Here is a 19459-nt window from a genome sequence, read left to right on the forward strand (position 1 = left end):
ACCGTATGGGAGATCGACCTGTATATCTCTGCTGACTCCACTTTTTCAGAGAAATATTCCAGCCAGAATGGGGCTTCTGCTCTACTGTTTGGGTGATGCTACAGTATTTGGATCTCTCTCTTTCAACGCGGGTCAGGCTTACACTGTTCCCAGTCCAAAGATACTGCCCACATGGAATGAAAAATAAGGAATACACAAGAGTATGAATTCCTAGACTGCTTCTTTCTGTTACTCCCTCAGCTCTAACAAACAGCTGCCCAAGAACTATTCTATAGGCTGCACTAAAGCAAGAAATCCATGCTGCTAGGGATTCACTAGTGTTGAAATACTTAGCTGATGAAAGGAGAATGTTTTGCACAGTGCTCCAGTGCACAGAACTCATTGCCACATGATACTATTAAGGTCAGGAACTTTGTGAAATTAAAAATAAAAAAGTAACGTACCTCCACAGATAATGAAAACACACAATTACATCTGATGGCATATAAATAATGAAAAAGTGTAAAATTAGGAAAGCATATAAAATCTCTTGTTTCGGGATATAAACAGAGTACTCGGTTATCAGCAAATTCCTGAAGAACAGATTACTTCATAATTCATCAGCACGGTACTGGGGTTTCCTTTAAAGGATGTACTCATCACCAGTGAAATAGATTGCTACCACTTTTCCATAGTAATTACAACTTTATCAGTTTCCTTCACTTGTCTTCGTATCTGTGACTTTCTGGGTACAAAACCCCACAGGCCCAAGTGTATAGGGCTTGCTGACTTCCCCTGAAGGCTCAAGGGCACGTATTAATTCCCGTTCATTCCATTCTATTACTGATGTAGGCATAGCATACTGTGAGCTGAATGATGTGTCTGCACAGACAACATAGAGATCTAATAGGGGATGCACTGGTTACCAAAGCTAATGGACATTTCATCTGAGTAAAAGCTGTAGTAACTGATGAAGGTATTCAAGAACTGTCACGTAGATTTCAGTCCATATACAATGTATAGTGGCATAATGTGAAGGCTGAGCATCATGCAATGCATACCCAAGGTAAAAGAATAAAGAAAAGTGAAGGTAACTCAAAACTGTAAATGAAATTAACTTGCACATTCCTGCTTCTCAGTACACTGCATTCTGTTCCCCTAAATCTGCTATGAAATACTTAATGACCTTATGATAAGCACTTCATTTTATTGATGCTGTTCCCTATATCCGTCACCTTCTCTGTCACTGAAAAGTATTCAGCGACATTCACTACCTGTTAACAGTGCAATAGCTGGTGCTTTAGTCAGTACGTGAGCAATTGTGACTGCTGAAATTCGGCTAAGACACTATTCCAAACATCTATTTTACAGCAATATACAACAGGGATTTGTAAATACAGGGACTGAGATTATGGGTTGGAAATCTCATCTGAAAATCTCAGAAACTGTGCAGGCTGAAGAAAATAAAAAGCAATTTTAATTCCTTGTCCATAAGTTATAGAATGATGTACTGGTTTTCTTCTGTAAGTCTATTTGGTGGTCTTGGGTCACATATAGCAGTAAAGTCTGTTCACACTGACTCTGTAAAGAATGTGAACAACACGGATTGACTATATCTCTTTGATCTAGGCTTTAGAACGTGTGAAACCAATAGATGACTGCAGAACTGGCAAAGCACCAGAAAACCAGGATAAAAACAGATATCAAGATATTCTTCCATGTAAGTATGCACACTGATGAGAACCCACATTCAATGAACAGAGACATCACAAAACAGGAAAACAGTTATAACACTGAGGTGCAGGAGGTGCAAATCCTACCACATCCTTAGTCACAGAAAGTTCCACTAATAATGAAATGTATTGAGATTTTTCCAAAAGAGGTAGAGTTCACTTAAAGAAGTCTACATTGCCTAATATGTAATCTTCTGAGGTATCATCTTCCACAAGGCAAGACTTGGTCTCACAGGGGGCCAGCTGTCTTGGTGTTTCCTTCCCTCTTTCTCAGAGATATTGATCTGCATTTCTACAGGTAAGTGTAACTTCAACAATAATAGCAGTTCTTTACATCTATTTAAATGTACAGCTACATCTACTGCTTGTGACACAGTGGAATTCTGAAAATTACAGTGGAAATCATGGAGATATGTAGCTCTTAGAAAGATAAAGATTCTTTCAGAAGTGTTTGAAAGCATAATCTCCAACCAGAGCTTTCAGCTGCTCAACTCTGTTCTGAGTCAGAAACAAGTTTCATCACTGATGAGAAGTCATTTTAGAAGGAAGATGTGAGTCCAAGAGCTGAATGACTGCTGTCAACAAGGATTTCCCAAAAAATAATGTACTGCCTAGTGATTCCCTGAGAGAATTCTCCACAACAGGAGAACACTTTCTGGACCCTTGATGTCTTTCTAAACTGCAGCAGCAGGACAACACATGCAAAATTTGTAGCACAGTTACCTCTCTATATTAGTGATACAGTATACATCCTCAGAAGTTTCCTGTTTTATAACACCAATATCCAGTGACAACGTTCCCATGCCATACATTAAAAGCAGTGTTGGATACACTATTTTGAATCACTGCCAAACAATTCTGTGGTAATTAGAAGGCCTGTCAGAGTGTTACTCAAGTATCTTAAGAGAAATACAGCTGCAATACAAGCTATCTGTGGGAATTCCTATTAGCAGTGATTGATATTAGCTCTACTAGACAAATGCATTCTAAACTCCATTCTGGAGGCTGAGGTTCCCCATCCTGAGTGCTACAGACGGTAGATACTTTAAGATCTGCAGCTGAAATAGCAACTTTCTGTTTCTGTACAGATGATAAGACACGAGTTCCTCTGGGAGAAAAGAATGGCTACATTAACGCAAGTTACATTAGAATGAAAGTTGGAGAAGAGGAACATTTCTATATTATAACCCAAAGCCCTCTGCCATCCACTATGGCTGATTTCTGGCAAATGGTCTGGGAGAGTGAATCAGATATGATTGCCATGATGACAAAAGAAGTGGAGCTAGGGCAAGTCAAATGTCACCGATACTGGCCTGAACCCTCCCATGACTCTATAGACCTGGCTAATTTCCATCTCAGGCTAGACAATTACCAGATTCTGGAATACTTCATTATTAGAACAATAGAAGTTATCAACAAGCAGGTAAGTTCAGTAGACTTCATACTTTCATATATGATGAAATTGATTAGATATTTTACATGAGTACCTACTAGTATTGCTGTTTCCTTCTGTAACATTTGCTCAGTATTTCTTAGGAATGTAAAAATTGAATAACAGGCATGAAATTAGGGTTAATGTGATACTTATTCTGTGCTCACTGCACAAGCAATGGATCCAACATTAAATACATTTGAACAAGAACGTAAAAAAAATAGTCCTTTAATAATCATAGGGCTGGTGTGTTCAGTGTTTTGCAGAACTGCTTACCGTTCTCACCAAATCAAATCAGTAAGGGCTACCAGAGTGGATTCATATTCTGTAATCATAGCTGGAAGGAGAGAGGGGAAGAAGGTGGTTTGCATCCCAGAGTTTTGAACAAATGATACTTCTTTCATCCATTAAAAGACATGAAACTACAAGTCTAGCACCCATTTTTTTGAAACCTAACAAATACAGAATCCAGGTGTAAGAACATGGAAATCAGGGCAACTATGAGTCCACCAGTCTTGCCTCAGTATTAAGTAAAGCTTTGCAAAAATTTCTGCTGGACATATTAATTAATGGAATAATTAAAAAAATCATACTTTTGCCAGACTGACTTGGCGTCTTTTTCCGTCAAGACAAAAATTTCTCTATATGAAGAAAGCACAATTCACCTTATGTCACTGAGTGTAAAGCATTTGATATGAGTCTTCCCAAAAGTTTATTCAGATAGGAAGATGGGCCAGTACCAAATTACTACAGAAAGCCACTGGTTTATTTCAGCAGAAAACCAGACATGCATTCAAATTCTTCTGATGGTAGATATCCAGGTAGGTTTCTTGCATTCAGCTTAGTGTGCTTTGGCAAGCTGGCAACACGTACTTTTCCTGAACCATTCAATTAATAGTAGTCTTTATTTTATCTACGTAGTGATTATTCTTGTAAGCACTTTTTAGTTGATTTGGTTTGTACGTCAGGATATCTAATAAAAAAATGTTCTTTTATATTTGATAGCCAGAATAATATTCATGAACTTACCAGCATGGCTATCATATCACTACTCTTCTATTGGCATAGTTGTTACAAAAACAATTTAGTAAACAGTACTGAAGTGTTCTAATTTAACAAATGGTTTTGGTTTTCCTTTCTAACCAACAACTAAAATAACTACATCCTTTTGCGGCAACAGAGTAACTTCATTGTCTCATGAAAATTATATGCAGTAAATTTTCTAGGCCTTTGTCTTCTGAGTGCATTTGTGAAAACCTAAAAGAAACCTTAAAAGGGTCAAGTATGAAAAGCTGAAGAATTGTAGGGTATATAAACAATTGGCTAAGAATGAGGATAAAGGAAAACCAGTGGAATTCCTTGAAGTTCAGTCTTAGCACTGATCATTTTTAACATTTCTGGTCTTTCTCTTCCAGACAGAAGAGCAGCGAATTGTAAGTCACTTGCAGTTTATCACCTGGCCAGACCACGATACTCCCAAACTGGCTGAGCAGCTTATAAAATTTATTTGTTACATGAGAAAATCTCACAGTACAGGACCAATTGTTGCTCACTGCAGTACTGGCATTGGAAGAAGTGGAGTTTTGCTGTGTGTTGAAGTTCTGCTCAGCTATATAGAAAAAGATCTAAGTGTAAGTATCAAACAGATCATGGTTAAGTATTACAAACCGGTATGGATGTCAACAACATGTGTGGGCATCTTAGACCAGAGTAATTCCTGGTAGAATTGATCCTAACAAGATGAAATAAACTGAACTTTTGTTGTTTTAAACACCAAGAATAATAACTACAAATACACTACTTGTAAAAGAACTGAGTCACAGCTTCTCCCTCCGAACATGCTTAATTCTTTCTTTATAACTTATATGTCAACAAAATAAAATGTGTTCTTTTCTGGTAGTTCAACATCAAGCAGATAGTGAGAGATTTGAGAGATCAGCGTTTTGGCATGATCCAAACTAAGGTAAGTTCTCAATATTAAATTAGATTATGATTTTTAGAAGCCTTGATTAGTGGTACATATCCACATGCTTTGATAAATCTGGAGCTTAAAGCATAATTAAGTTCTCTCATTTGAGGAAACTAACAGCCTTCCAGGCAAGTGGTATCTAGATTTAAATATGAAAGGTCTGTCCCTCACTAACTAATTTAAATAAATGGAAAGCACCAATATAGTACAGATACCAGCACCCCACCCCACCCCAGCTTTTTTTTCAACCAAAAAGAAAAGCTGGGATCAACAGCAGAACCACTGAGATGCCATAAACAATACCCTGCAAAACTGTGGCCTTAAACCAAATTCTTGCTATTGCTGAGTTATCATCACCTCAGTAAATCCTTCTCCTGCTGAAAAGAGTTTTCACACAGGAAAAGACAAGATGCAGCTAACTCAATTTAGCGCAAAGAGGTGGTGGGAAGAAAAGCAAGACAAGACTAGGATAAACTCTTCCTGTAGCCAAATGTTTTAGCACATGCTCTGATCTATTTTTCATCCAGATAACGATTGACCACGTGATTAAAATTAAGCAAACAGATAACCTTCATTGACCTAAATAAGACTTGAGCACATGCTTACAGCTACTGCATTAAGAAACGTTCCTGAATTTTTACAAGTGATGGAACAAAAAGAACAAGGGTGTTCTTAAATAGCTATCTTTTTATATCTATGTTACAAAGATGCTGAGTGTTATAACAGCACTTCAGCCAGTCTGTCCTCCTTTGTCTAGAATTTATGTTGAATGTAATGAGGTGTTTCACATTGGTGTCTCTGTGTACAGGATGAGTATATATTCTGTTACGAAGTTGTACTGGAAGTCCTTCAGAACCTTCAAGCAGTGGATTCCTACTGACTGCAATATGACTCTTTGCTGTTGCTATTCCCCTTGCACTCCAGGGACTACCCAGCAATTGCTGTAAGAGATGTCAAGCCAGCACAGACAAGTATTATATTGCATGCTTTTCTAGATTACTATGATTTCTAAGGCATTTCAAAACCTTGTTTAACATGTCCTGCGTAAGTCATTTAAGTCTTGTCTCACAGTTTGGAGAAGCAGCCAGCCAGCAATGCAACACTGCTGTTAAATTGCCATGGACAATTTGCATGTACTGTGTAATAATGTATTAATTGTTAGGGAAATACTGTGGGACTGTGACAGGGAGATAGCCTTACTTTCCAGAGATCAGCTATAAAGATCTAAGATTCTGCTGGTGTTGGTGGAAGGTTAGTCGTCCCTTAGATATTGTTGTGCACTATGGGCTTCTGGACCCCAAATCACTATTTTCTACAGTAGTTATGCTTTTATGTGGAAGGACTTCATTTGGTTACCTTTTGTTGCTTGAACAATGTAGAACCATTTCCAGACATCACTCAAGCCCAGGAATTTATACCACCATCACTAGACAGCTTAAATCAAGAAAATGACAGAATATAGGATGCCTTTAAATCCTAGTTGATTCTCTTCAAAGCAGGAAGAGCGTTCTAATAATTGGATGGAATATTAATTTTTCCCAGCAATATGAATAGCTGTAGATAGCATCAGTATTCTTTCCTTCTGTATCCATGTGAAAAGGAACGCAATACTAAGATAGATTAAATGACTATGTGCGCATTGCGGTACACATATACATTTCATCTTCCCCTGATCCTTTCCATTGATTAACTCTTGTAATTCTCATCTGGGATCTGAACCAATCTATGGGAAGTCCCACTGGTTTCAGTAGGGGCTAAATCAGAAATTTTAAATTAGAGTAAATAACTCTCTGTACAGTTTATTTCTCCTATAAAAAAGTGTTTCTGTTACTGTGAATTGGAGTGGATTTCAGCAGAAATCTGCTGTTCAAGTTTGTACTACTTCTAAGTCCTTTACCTACAAAGTGACACATATGGGAGTTATTAGATATGCATTGGAAGAGTAACTTTTAAACATAGGAAATTACAACAAAATTTATTTAATTGAATTGTACATATTTTTAAAATATCATTGATTTCCAGAAAGGAGAATATATTAAGAGGCATTTGAATATAAAACTGCAGTAGAAAAAAGAAAATAAAATAGCTGTTTATTTTCATTACGAATGAGAGGTTAATGGTTCACAAAGAATGAGGGATTAAACACAAATTAGAAGTATGACTTTCAGAAAAAGCCACTGTAATACAATTAGAATTAAGGCCAAAGGCCATTTTTTCTTTCTGCCCTCAGATAGTCCGCTGGAAGTCAGAAAAAGATAGAAATGAAATTTATGATGTAAGCCAGATGCTAACTTCAAACATATTGATAAATACCCAGAGTAATGCTAAATTAGTGGAGTAACTCTGGACTTATATAGGTGTAAACATATACAGAATTCAATGTTTTGTCTTAAATTCATTGAATTTGAGCCTTCCAAGAAGCATTACTATCCATACATCCTGCATTTACTATCTTTATGTCGCATATAAAGGGCTATTTGCAGTTTTGTCAAGAGTCATCAGCCAAATTTTTGTTCATAACTTTGTTACCTTGATTTGGTATTTGGCCTTTTGATTTTAATTACCACATATGTACTGCTATGCAATGAATGCACTATACTGCACATGAATATCCAATACACTTTTTGTACCACAAGAACTTCAAAAAGCTCCTCAGTGAAGATATTCCTATACTTTTTGCAAAGGTGTTTTTTCTGTGGTTTAGAAAGCGCATTCTGGATTTGGAAGACAATCTTCACAGCATTTTTTGTTTCTCCACATTTGTGCATCATCTTTGCAGCTGTTTGACAGAAGTGTTTGCTGTTTTACAGAAGTTTTTTCCTGTTTTACAGGGTTATTAAAAATATTTCTGAAAATACTGCTTTTCATTTCTATTTCTCTTTTATGAAAAATCACTTCTAATACTTAATTACTAATCAGTAGGAGCTCTAGGGAAAATAATCTTTTATTAATCGGGGCTTATATTTAAAGTTCCTCTAAAGGCAGATTTTGTGATGATGGTACCTTTCGTATATTCCCCTAAAGCAGGTATTACTGACCTCTGAGACATTCTGCCATATCCCATGTTCTTATCCTTAGGAATATAATAATTAAATGCTTTTAAACAGATATGGCGTTTCTGATCCCCGTAATGACATCCTCACTCAGACTGAACTTTGTTTTGGATGAGACATCATTTTTACACAGATCTAGTCCTCTAAGGCTGCTAGCAGAGTAAGATAAAACAGAACTGGCTTTCCAGAGATTTCATCGCTGCTACATAACAAAGAAATTTTCACCCATAGAAACTCTCAGAGCCTCTCAAACCAACTGTGAGCAGAGCCAAATAGATGCCATTTACCACACACTAGGTGACAGGCCCTCCATCTGTCACAGTCCTAGAGCGATCCCACAGAGCAAGTGTTTCAATCCACAGCCTGAAAACATTTTCAGAAAGCTGCAGGCTTGCACAGGTTCTGCACATGTTTGAAGCTAAAAGCTGGTCACCTCAGTACTCGTACCACTCATGAGCTCCACTGCTGACAGTCAGCCTAGACAGCAGATAAATTTTGAGGAGGGAAGGACTGAAATCATAGACACTGCTTCCTCCTACAATAGATACCATGTTTGGAGAAATAAATGAGTTGGAACCAGAAAGTACTTAGCAGATGTGGCTGCTGTATATGCTGTCTTGGAGATGCTAAGGAACCATCTGTTCTCACCTTCTCATTTAAAGGCAGGATTCAGGGATTCAACTTCCAGCTGTGCTGCAGACCTCCTGAATAAGACAAACCACTTAAAACAGGATTTTCTGCACCTCACAGGTTTCTTTTAAACTGTAGTACTTAGGTAGGCTCATATCTTTTGAAGACGGTTTGAAGTGTAGACAAACTGAGAACAGTTAGAAGACTGTTAAGAGCATTTAAGTATAGGGCAATGCAGCTACGTCCAGCAGCCGATACACCATTTCCCCCCATACACAGCACAAATGAAAGTCCCATTTCTGGATTCTTTATTCATGCAAAACTCCCATGGAATCAAGTCTCCTTGATACACATTCATTTGGAACAAGAGATAACCCACTCCTTAAAGAGCTCACGCTACTTCACAAGTCAGGCTAAACTGGATAGAAAGAAAGATCTACTGTCCCATTTCAGTCATAGATGAGGCAGGGGTTGGTGATTTGTCTAAGATCTACAGAGTTTTTGAAAAACCTGATAACTAAGCCCAGATGATATAAGCTCTGGTCCTGTGCCTACATGCAAAAGTGTTTTTCCTCAGTCAGAAAATAGGATCATGCTACTCTGGTCCATTTCTGATGAGATATTATTTAGCATATAAAGTGGTCTGTAACTTGCACACATCCTAACACACAAGAGATGTACTATGGTACAGAACCTCAGTCTGCGCCTGTGGTCACACTGCTCACTGTGGCACTGTTTGTATTCCTAAGTCTCGTTGCTCTACTGCCTAGTTACCAATCAGGACAAGCTGTAGTACAAATGCAAACAGAAGGGACACATTTGTTGCAGGCAGTCCCTGCTATAACAAGCACTCAAACCAAGTCAACATCTGCTAGGCCTCAGATTCATACTGTAGCACAAAACCTTGTCAATGACAGTCTATGTTCAGATAGTAGCTCTGTCCACAGAACAGCAAGCACATCTCGTCATCTTACTCTGGGGAAGCAACCATTCCACTGCCATTGAGACTGCTGCTAAGTTTTCTATGTCTACCATTTTATCTCAATTTAAAAGCAAGTATAGCAAGGACAACCATCTCATTGCTATTAAGTTACAAAATCATGTGAGTAGGAGGAAACCAGCATCCCCATTCTTTAACACCTTCATTGAATTCCATGGACTCAGGACATGGAGGTGACTGTGTACATTGTCAGAACACTGTCAGGTTTGAAAAACTGACTTTAAAAAGTACCAACTTGTACTTTTAAAACTCGTACTAACATAAGAAGGCTTCCTTTTAATTTTCCTAGAAATCCTGGGAGATGAGTCAGTAAGTTTTCTCTGTCTTTCCGGCTGGAGTTTATGGCCTTACTGAACAACAGAATCTTCTGTGATAGAACAAGTAAGTAAATACAAATACCGCTGGTATTGTGAAAGAACAGCAAACACTGCCATCTATGGGCTACTGCGTCACCGATGGGCTACTGCGACACCATTAATCGCAATTAGTCACTCATGCCATTAGCACTGAACCACGTCATGAACTTCCACTGAAGATCACTCAAAAGTGTTACCGAGATGGACTTGGCAGGATGCTGTGCTCTCGTTCCAGCCTGGCAAGTGCCTGCCTGGCCAGGCAGCTGATGCTGGCTGCTGACAACTGTACAGCAATACTGCTGCTGGTCCTCCTGATCCTCAAATAATGATAAAGAAGTACTCGGCCAGCCTCGGGAAAAGTATCTAGAAACTTGACAGGGCCTGTCCAAATCTGACGAGAGCCTAACTTATGAATAAACTTGCTCTTGACCTTACAGCAGGGGCGCTTTTGGAATGAAGCGCTTTCTTCATTTACTAAAAATTACGAGTAACGGGAAACCCTCCTGGAGTTTCACTAGAACTGGTTTTATGAAACACTGTGAGCAACTGAAACTAAATGGGTTGGAATATTTTTAGTGTAAGACAATACCTGTAAACTGGTTTCTTTTGTCAAGTACGTTGCAAATTCATCTACAGAATGAGGACTGGAGATAGTGTCACAAATCTCAGTGTAATATTCCCAACCACTGCACATCAAGGAATGTAACCACGTAACAGTTAACCTGAGCAGGCCCAAGCCTGTCCTTTGCTGTGCTGCACATACAGCTTAGCCTTCAGGCCTGTGTTGTGCTGGGAGTATCTCTTAGGTGCAGAATAAGTGTAGCCAGCTAATTGTAAAAGACAGCCTGTAGGAAGCTCCCATTTACTACTGGTGATTATGCCACCAGCAACTTCTTGCCTTGAAGCAAGTTCTCATGTGAACATTCTTTCTGTTGGACAGCAGCCATGGTGAATGGAGTTGTTTTCTTGTAAGAAAATCATGTAATAGTTCAAATGACCAAAACAGGGTAATCCTTCCATGGACAGGGTCTTCACAGTGAGCTGAGCCCAGATCAGATGCCTGTTTGATGCGGCACAACTTGGAGTTCCCGGCATCTGAAGGGATGTAAGATTGTCCATACTATCTTTTCTTCCTTTACAGTGTTAGCACTAATAAATAGCACTCTAAATGATATTTTGCATAGTCTGCATGCCTTTATTACTGGAATTACAATGGAATAGCACCTCCAGGTGCAAAACAGTTACCAGTGAAGAACAATCTTATTTCTCATGGTTGTTAAATCACAAAGCTGGACTCAACATGTAGATTGCCTGCCTACTACTTGGAAAGCTGACTGAGTATTATCGTATACTATAAAAATAGATGCCAGCTGAGATCTCTACACTGAAAAGAGACCTCACCCTTGTAGTATAAGCAGACTGAGAGTGGCAGTTCACTATTTGATCTTCTGAATGTCCAGCAATGTGTGTGATGGAAGAACACAGCTCTTATAAAGACATGTGTTACAGTAAAGTGTGATTTGCACATAATCTTGCACTGATGTAGCTCTGTAGAAATAAGCTTGTGAAACCAGAAGAGTATTCTGTATTGCCATACAGGTATCATTTTTCTTGTCTTGGTCAATTACTTAACGTACACCAGGGATAACAGAAACTCATACTTAATCCGTGCTTCTCCAGGCCCAATAGCATGGAACAATTACCTGAATCACACAACCATAAAACCACAGACTAGTTGAGATTGGAAGGAACCTCTGGAGAGAATCTAGTCTAAACTCCCCAACTCAAAGCAGTGTCATCTAGAGCTCAGAACTGTGTTCAGTTGGGTTTTGAATATATCCAAGGATGAAGACTCAGGGACTTATCTAGGCAACCTATTCTAAAATTGATATTTCTTAGAGTAAAAAAGTTTTTTTTCTGATGTTTAAATGGAATTTCCTGTATTTCAATTTGTGCCCATTGCATCTTGGCCTGTCACTGGATACTACTAAGCAGAGTCTGTTTCTGCTTTCTTAACTTCCTCCCATCTAGGAATTTGCACATATTGATAAAATGCCCCCCTGAGTATTCTCTTCTCCATACTAAACAAGAACAGCTCTCTCATCTTCTTATACAACAGACATTGCAATTTCTTAATCATCTCAGTGGCCTTAACACGCCATTACTGATTCAGAGAGAGCACGAGATTCCATCCAACAGTTGCATGTCTACTGAAGTTAGGAGAGAGTCTTTTGGTGCCTACTAGCATGACAGAGTTGCTGTTTTAATACCACTTATGCACTGATCAAGGTCTATGAAGCCAATATGGGAGTTTAAGAGAAGATGGAGAGTCTGGAGCATATCTTGGATGTCAATCTGCAAGATCTGTCAGTGACAAGCTCTACTTTTTAGCTAGTCTTAACTCACCAGTGTCTTTCTTTGTGCAACTGAATTTTCTACATAGCTCCCTCCCACAAGAAATAGGTGGCTGTTCAGAATTCATTGCCACTTCTCCACAGCACCACATACACATGTACACGTGAGGAACAGTGAACTTTTTGAGCTTCTGCTCTGAATTTTACAGCTGTTTAGCTTGCTCATTAAACCATTCAAAACTAAAAACAAAAACCAGCTAAAATCCCCTACAGCAGTACACCCCAACCAGGCAACAGACACAATGGGGACTATACAGTAGCTGTCCAGCACGCCAGCTCATTACACAACCTAGCAATTAACTGAAGTTGACTGTGCTCCCTCCCCTCCCTGCATTTGTTCTCTTGAAAGATGACAATTCCTTCTCCTCCTTCCTGTTAAACCCTCTTGGAAAGGGATGCTAGTGATTGTAGGCTTTCCTTTCCCATCACACTACTGTAAAAAAGCTCCTAACTATTTCCCTGACCATTTCCTTCATGGCTGAAGTAGATTTAGCCCAGGCAAAGCACTAGCTGCAGTACGTCTTGGCCCACTCAATACACCTACCAATAACCCCCAAGGCAGAAATGACGTGCTGTGAGCTCACCTAATGCCAGCATCCTTGGATGAGTGACAAGGACACTATGGGATATAACTAATATTAGGGAAATGTAGCTATAGCAACACTAATATTCCCAAAGCAAATCCCCACCATGAATGCAAGGAAACTGTTGTTATTGTATACATAAAAGGAACCTGGGCTACAGCATCAGAGGAGAATATGCCTGGCCTGCAGTCTTGCCACAACCAGTAACACACACAAAAGCACACATGTAGCAGATAGAAACTTAGCTCACACACCTTTGGAAATGCTGGGTGAAACAACAGATCCAAAACTGTTGAGTCTTTGCAAATAAATCCCAAACTTCACTCAGCTGACTCCAGACTTTACTGCAATTTTAGCATCATGTAACACTGTTGTGGTGATCAGAAGTCTGCTGTTGTTCCAGAGGCATGAACTGAACCTTGGTCTCTCACGGAACTATCCTGCCTCTACATCACATCTATTTTATCCACTGAAACCAGGCAAAACTTGTAGTTGCGTGTTCAACCGGAACACAGACAATGCTTTTCAATATTTTGGAAACCTAAGCTGAAATAACTGAATGACTCGTGGGGAATTTAGACTTTCAGTAGATAAAGAAATAAAAAGTTATTTTATTTGGCTTGGAATATCACTCTACATACTCCTCCAGAACTCCTGGGTTCCTCTCTTCATCATATCTATAATTCATTGGAAGACAAATTCTTTAACAGTATCATGCCTCATTTTCCTTGTCTACTGTTTTACCATCTTAGAGGAGATGCATGAGTCACAGGTAATGCTTGTCAAGTGTCAAGAAAGTACTCAAAGCATAAAATGTTCTTCATGCTTGCACTTTACAGTCACTACATATTCCCCTCAATCACCGTGTGTGAGTTAGGGTATATGTAGCAAGCATCTGTCTCATTATTAGGAAATTTGTGCTGCATCATTAAGTGAAACATTTCGCATGACTGAGTTATTTCTGTTGCATGTGCCTGTCCCCTGGAAAGAGTAGGATCCTGCTAATGTATAATTTGAGCAGCGAGTGGGAACAAAGTGGTTATTTCACAGCTAGAAAATCTATTAGTATCAACTAACTTGAGCCACTAAGCACAGACTGAGCACCACTCCCTTTGGCTGACAGCAATTTTAGATGAAAAGATCTAAAACTGTTCCCATAATTAGAATCCGGACAAAGCCTGGGATGCCAGCAGCAATGGGATGACCACACCTTTCTTCTCAATACAAATGCTCAGCTCCTTCAAAGCAACATTGCTCTAGGCAATGGCAGCTCTTTCTAGAGCACTCCATGACAGCTCCTGCTGAGATTTTCAATCTCATCAAGAGTTCTCCACCTACTCCCCTTCTCATCAACATTCACTTACATCCCTAGCTTAGATTCCTAGTGTGGGTGTCTGCTGGATTATGTTCTTCTAGACTTTGTCAGCGGCTCAAAAGGCCAGGTTCAACTATCCAAGGAGTCCTCCTGGGGACTTACATAATACTGTTTGAGCTCTATCAAAGCATCTGGTGAAACTCAATCATCTCCTTGTGTTTCTGAGAAGGACACAGAATAAGCTGGGAGCACCACCGACAAGTAAATATGTTAAAAACATCCATTACACTTTTCTTCTTTTCCCTTTGTCAACAGTTCTCCCTTCTTATTTATTCAGTTAACAGGGCAACAGGTTTGCACCCTGACTCTCAGTTTATTGTAAAGTCCTTGAGGAATACAAAGCGCAGCTACCTCCAGGTGGTCAATGGCCTGTAGCCAGCTAAAGTTATCACAGCCTTGGGCAGGGAAGAGAAAATTTTATCAAAGATGCTGGCCTCTGTATCTTCAGTCCAAGTTGCCTCAAAATCATTACACAGAACAGCTCCCTGGGAAGTCTACAAAAAGCAATCCATACACAGGACTCAGAACAGACAATAAAGTTTCTTACCACAGCCTAGGTTATCAATTAACTTTTGTAGTATCTGCACCACACTGATAGATGAGGCTGGTCCTCTATCAAAGCCCATTTGGTCCCATTCACTTGTCCACTCCTTAACCAACACAAGTTTTGTGTTTGCATGAACATGAGGCTGGGGCTGGCAGAGTACTAGCAAGAGGGATGGTGACAATGGCCTGTCAGAGGGGAAAATCACTGAAGATACGTGTGACAGACCCACTGGAGTGAATTAGGTCATCTAGTGCTGTCATAAACAATAGGGCCAAAGATCACACAATGGCAAGCAGTCTCCCATATGAAGGTCTTTGGACAATTGGCTCTGCTAGTAAGGTTACCAGCAGTAATGCTGCATGTCATGTCATCACTGCAGAGACTGGATGGCATGGAAAGGGAGGCAGAGGTCTGAGATGCTCAAGGCAAGCAATCTGAATCTTTAGAGTGAAAATCTTTCTGCTAAGTAGCGAAGAGGATATCCACTTTGGACTTGATAGAAAATCCACCCTGCTTTGTCCTCTAACATAACTCTTTCTTACTGAAGGATCAACAGATAAATAGGCCGCAGCGACAGGTTGTGATTGTTTAAACTTACCAGTGACTTTAAGGTCTCAGTCCTGCATTCTTCAAGGGCGGGTGAATTTCAGGAAGTACTGTGTATCCACATTCTGGATTCTCAGTAGCAGCTGGATCTGTGGTGTAGCTTTCACAATCGCTCCTGAAAACTTTGACCATCATTTTACTAACTTCCTCCTTCTGTTCTTTCCTCCTCCATTCTTTCCCATTACAAATCCTAAAAAGGGATGAACGAGAAAAGGAGATTGATTGGTAACATTTCAGATTCTTCCCCCTTCATCAAAGGCCTCACAAAACCTTGGCAAATGTAGGGAATCCTCTATTTTTCAGGAGACATACTGTTCCCATATCTAAAAGGGAGAAAAATTTCTTAGTTATAACTTGCTCCACTTTGTGAAGTTGCAGAAGTACTACACACAGATAGATCCAAAAAGTGCACTTGCAAAAAATGAGAGCAAAGGCAATGCTGCTTATGTTTATAGGACTAAAAGGATCAAGAAAAAATTGGAAAAACTCATTCAGATGATCTTCATGCATATCAAATGGGTTAATTCATTTGAACTTCAAGCAGCTCATTTCCTCCTTCCTTACCAGAATTAGCCTGAATATAACATTAACTTTAATACCGTTCACTGAAGTTTTGTGCCTGTTTTCAGACCCATGCCTAATCCAAACTCTGGGTACACATGCCTAACTGCTGAACATACCCACAATGGTACTTTCCAGGCTAAGGCTTTGAATATGTGCTTTGTGCAAAGTTTAAATACAGTGGAGACTGGTTATATCACAAGGGCCTGGCACTGCATGATGAGCAAATGTGACCTGCACCATTTGCTTTTTATGCTATAAAAAGATGGCATTTACATGCCTGCAAAAATCCAATGCCAAATTCCTTGTATTGCAGCTCTGCTATGTCCCATCAGTTTTTCAAGCCCTTTGATCTCTAAACTATACAGTGTTCAGTATGCATTATTATAACATCACGTTTTGGTTTTGTAATCTTGTGATTCTGAGCGCAAAATCAACAGAAATCTTTGTGGATGGTATTTGGGTGAACATTTTTTAATTTTGTTTTATAAATTACTTGAGTGAAGATCACAAAAGGCTTGTGATCCTTCTAGTTCCCACCAGATGTCACCAAGCTCTCAAGGATCTGAGTCAGGGCAGCAGAAGCCTCCAGCTTGAGTGCCAGTCATATACTATGTCTTCCCCTTTTAAAGAGAACAGGGTGAAGCAGCAAGCGTAAGGAGCTGAGGACAGACCCTTTCCTTGTGTCAGTGGATGAAACACTGCTGAATCGCTACTGAGCCACAGCTGCTATGATTTCACTGCTGTTGGATAGTTTAGTCTGAAAGGAGTCAATCTCCCTTCACTTAGCGCCAAGGCAACACTACCATCACAATTCTGCTCTCCTCTACCTGAAACACCAGGCAGAGCAGGCAGGAGGTACAATAACATGCACAAAAAGGAAGTTTATGCTACTGCTTTACAGTCTACAGACTCTGCAATGAAGTGGCCTGCCTGAAACTGCACAGGGAGTCATGAGCTAAACCGGGCACTGAAGCCAGCTTCCAGTACTCATCTTGAAAAACACTCCTCCGTAAGCATCTTGCTTTTCAAGGCAGTGGTTCTCTTCTGAGTTTTACTGAGTGCTAAGCATTGTGGTGTCTTGCACAGCATAAATGCATGAGGTCTCCCTACTCAAATATGTGTGTTCCCCAAGAAAGCCAGCTTGCCAACAGGCTCTCTTCAATGCATCCCAATTGGCAGAATCGCACACTTAAGGCTCTGCCATCAGAGGAAATGTTTAGTCTCAAAGAGATTAGATGCACAGACTAAGTAAAATGAATAGAAGGTGACAAATATCCAAGATGTATGTTTGAGAATGAAGAGGCTGAACTGGAAATGAATGAATTTTAATGAGAGAAGGAAATTCACCATGAATCACAGACATCTATTGTCCTGAAAGGGCACTGTTCCCCATGGCCCCAGAACAAACATGAAAGGCACACATTCCGTGAGGTATTGTTGGGGCTGGCTTGACTATGGTGGCTTGGACTTGTATAGCACCTTTCACCGAGGGCTTCAAATCATTTAACTTCTGAGAGGCTGGTAGCATTATTCTGGGCTTTTTACAGACACTGAAGTATGCACTGAGACAAAATGACTTAGCCTCACAGTTAGCAATTCCAAGAGCTGGGAAAGTGAATCCTGATCAGTATAAATGAACCTCTGGCCTAGCGCCTTATTTCTGCAACCTTGCTCCTAGGGAAGCATGGCAGTTGGTTTCTATTGCACCAGCTCTCACAAATGACATTGTAATGAAGAGATCCTTGCCCATAAGAATAGCAAAGCCTGTTTGTCCTGGGTAGCTGGTAATAGAGTGCACATTGCTCCCTACAGTGTACACAGCAGCCAAGGGCATGCAGAAGAATAAACACAGTTTGGCCTTACTCTTTGGTGCCCTGACAAGCTGACAACAGTCACAGGGTGATTCATCTCTAGCAGTTAGTCTTATGCGTTACTTCTGTGACTCAGCAGGGAACCCTAGTCTTGTCGCCTGCCCACTGCAGCTATCACTGTTACATTTTCCTGCTGGCCTACCAAAATAACCTTCAGCCTAGAACTGGAATATCCTCATTGTTAAGTGTGACTTGTCTCTAATGGTTGTGTTTATCTTTTTAAAATAGTTCATGACTGCAGACAGAACACACACAAACCATTCATGGCTCCATGATTATATGGTTCAAATTCTGCTTCCTGAGGAGAGAGGAACTACAACTCCAGTCTGGGCTTTTTCTCCACTGTTTTTCTCTACATCAACAAAAATTATCTATACAGTTATCACAAACTCCTTCTTTTCTTCTGGGAACACCTCTTTTTCCTCAGCTGAGCCAATGACTACATACAGTATCATAGCATTTCTAATGCTTCATTTTCTGACAGAATTTGTCTCTCTTCCTGCCATAACCATCTTACTTTGACAGGTACACCGAACCAATCAACATGTAAGGTGAACATAGTAACCCCTCCTCTGTTGGTACAGAATCAAATTACCCTTCTTTTCTCCCTCCCATCAGCATTGTCAGGCATGCCCATGACAAACCCTACTTATACATACATGAATAAGAAGAGACTATGGGATTGGAAGCACAGACCTCTGCCACTTACAGATTGCTGCTTCTCTCCTCCACTACAGACTTGTTCACAACTGGTGCAATGCATTTGCTCACACACCAGCCTGCCTTGTTCAGCTTGTGGTGCAGCCCATGCTAGCTGTCCACTGCTTACGGTACCCAGCTTAGCTAGACTTAGTAATTCTAATAGCTGGCAGCTCTTTTGCAGCTACCTGAGTTGCAATCACATCCATAACCACAATGTTACTGTAAATTTGAAAGGCCATCTGAACATTTTGCCTGTTAATTGTTTTGTAACTAGTGGGAAATTTTCTACCTTCAGGGCTATTGGAAGGAATTCAAGCCATAAAGCAGAGGGTAGCAGGACTCTGATCAGCTGCACACTAACTTCTAATCTAAAAGGCCTGTATTTTACTTCTGATGCTTTTCTTGATCCGTTGCCTTCTCAATATTGTTCTATTGTTAATTATAGCTCGTCATTTTTTTCTCAATAAAAAAACCCCACAAACAGATCAAGGGAAATGAAAAAAAAAACCAACAATGACTTTCAAAATGTATCTGAAAAGCCAAAACCTCTTTGGTTTCCTGAAATCTAGACAAAACTGCAGAGGCCATAGGAATAATTTTTGTTTCCAAGCAGTTTAATAACCAATCTGAGCCAGGAATTACTT

General features: G+C 39.8%; 2 protein-coding genes across 9 annotated transcripts in view; one reads left to right on the forward strand and one right to left on the reverse strand.

Moving 5' to 3' along the window:
* The window catches only part of FRMPD2 (FERM and PDZ domain containing 2), a 77507-nt gene extending 69537 nt beyond the window's left edge, over positions 1 to 7970 (forward strand). For all 8 annotated transcript variants that reach the window (XM_056352672.1, XM_056352674.1, XM_056352675.1 and 5 more), the window contains 5 exons: positions 1609 to 1699; positions 2801 to 3135; positions 4560 to 4775; positions 5045 to 5107; positions 5922 to 7970. In XM_056352672.1, the coding sequence (XP_056208647.1) occupies positions 1609 to 1699; positions 2801 to 3135; positions 4560 to 4775; positions 5045 to 5107; positions 5922 to 5993 (777 nt within the window). In that variant the 3' untranslated portion in view covers positions 5994 to 7970. The remainder of the gene's footprint in view (positions 1 to 1608; positions 1700 to 2800; positions 3136 to 4559; positions 4776 to 5044; positions 5108 to 5921) is intronic.
* The window catches only part of MAPK8 (mitogen-activated protein kinase 8), a 162524-nt gene that overhangs the window by 126568 nt on the left and 16497 nt on the right, over positions 1 to 19459 (reverse strand). Inside the window, exon 2 of the mRNA XM_056352693.1 lies at positions 15671 to 15868. The gene's annotated coding sequence lies outside the window, so the exon portion shown is untranslated. The remainder of the gene's footprint in view (positions 1 to 15670; positions 15869 to 19459) is intronic.

This window comes from Falco biarmicus, chromosome 9 (genome assembly GCF_023638135.1).
Source record: "Falco biarmicus isolate bFalBia1 chromosome 9, bFalBia1.pri, whole genome shotgun sequence".
Classification (NCBI taxonomy): domain Eukaryota; kingdom Metazoa; phylum Chordata; class Aves; order Falconiformes; family Falconidae; genus Falco; species Falco biarmicus.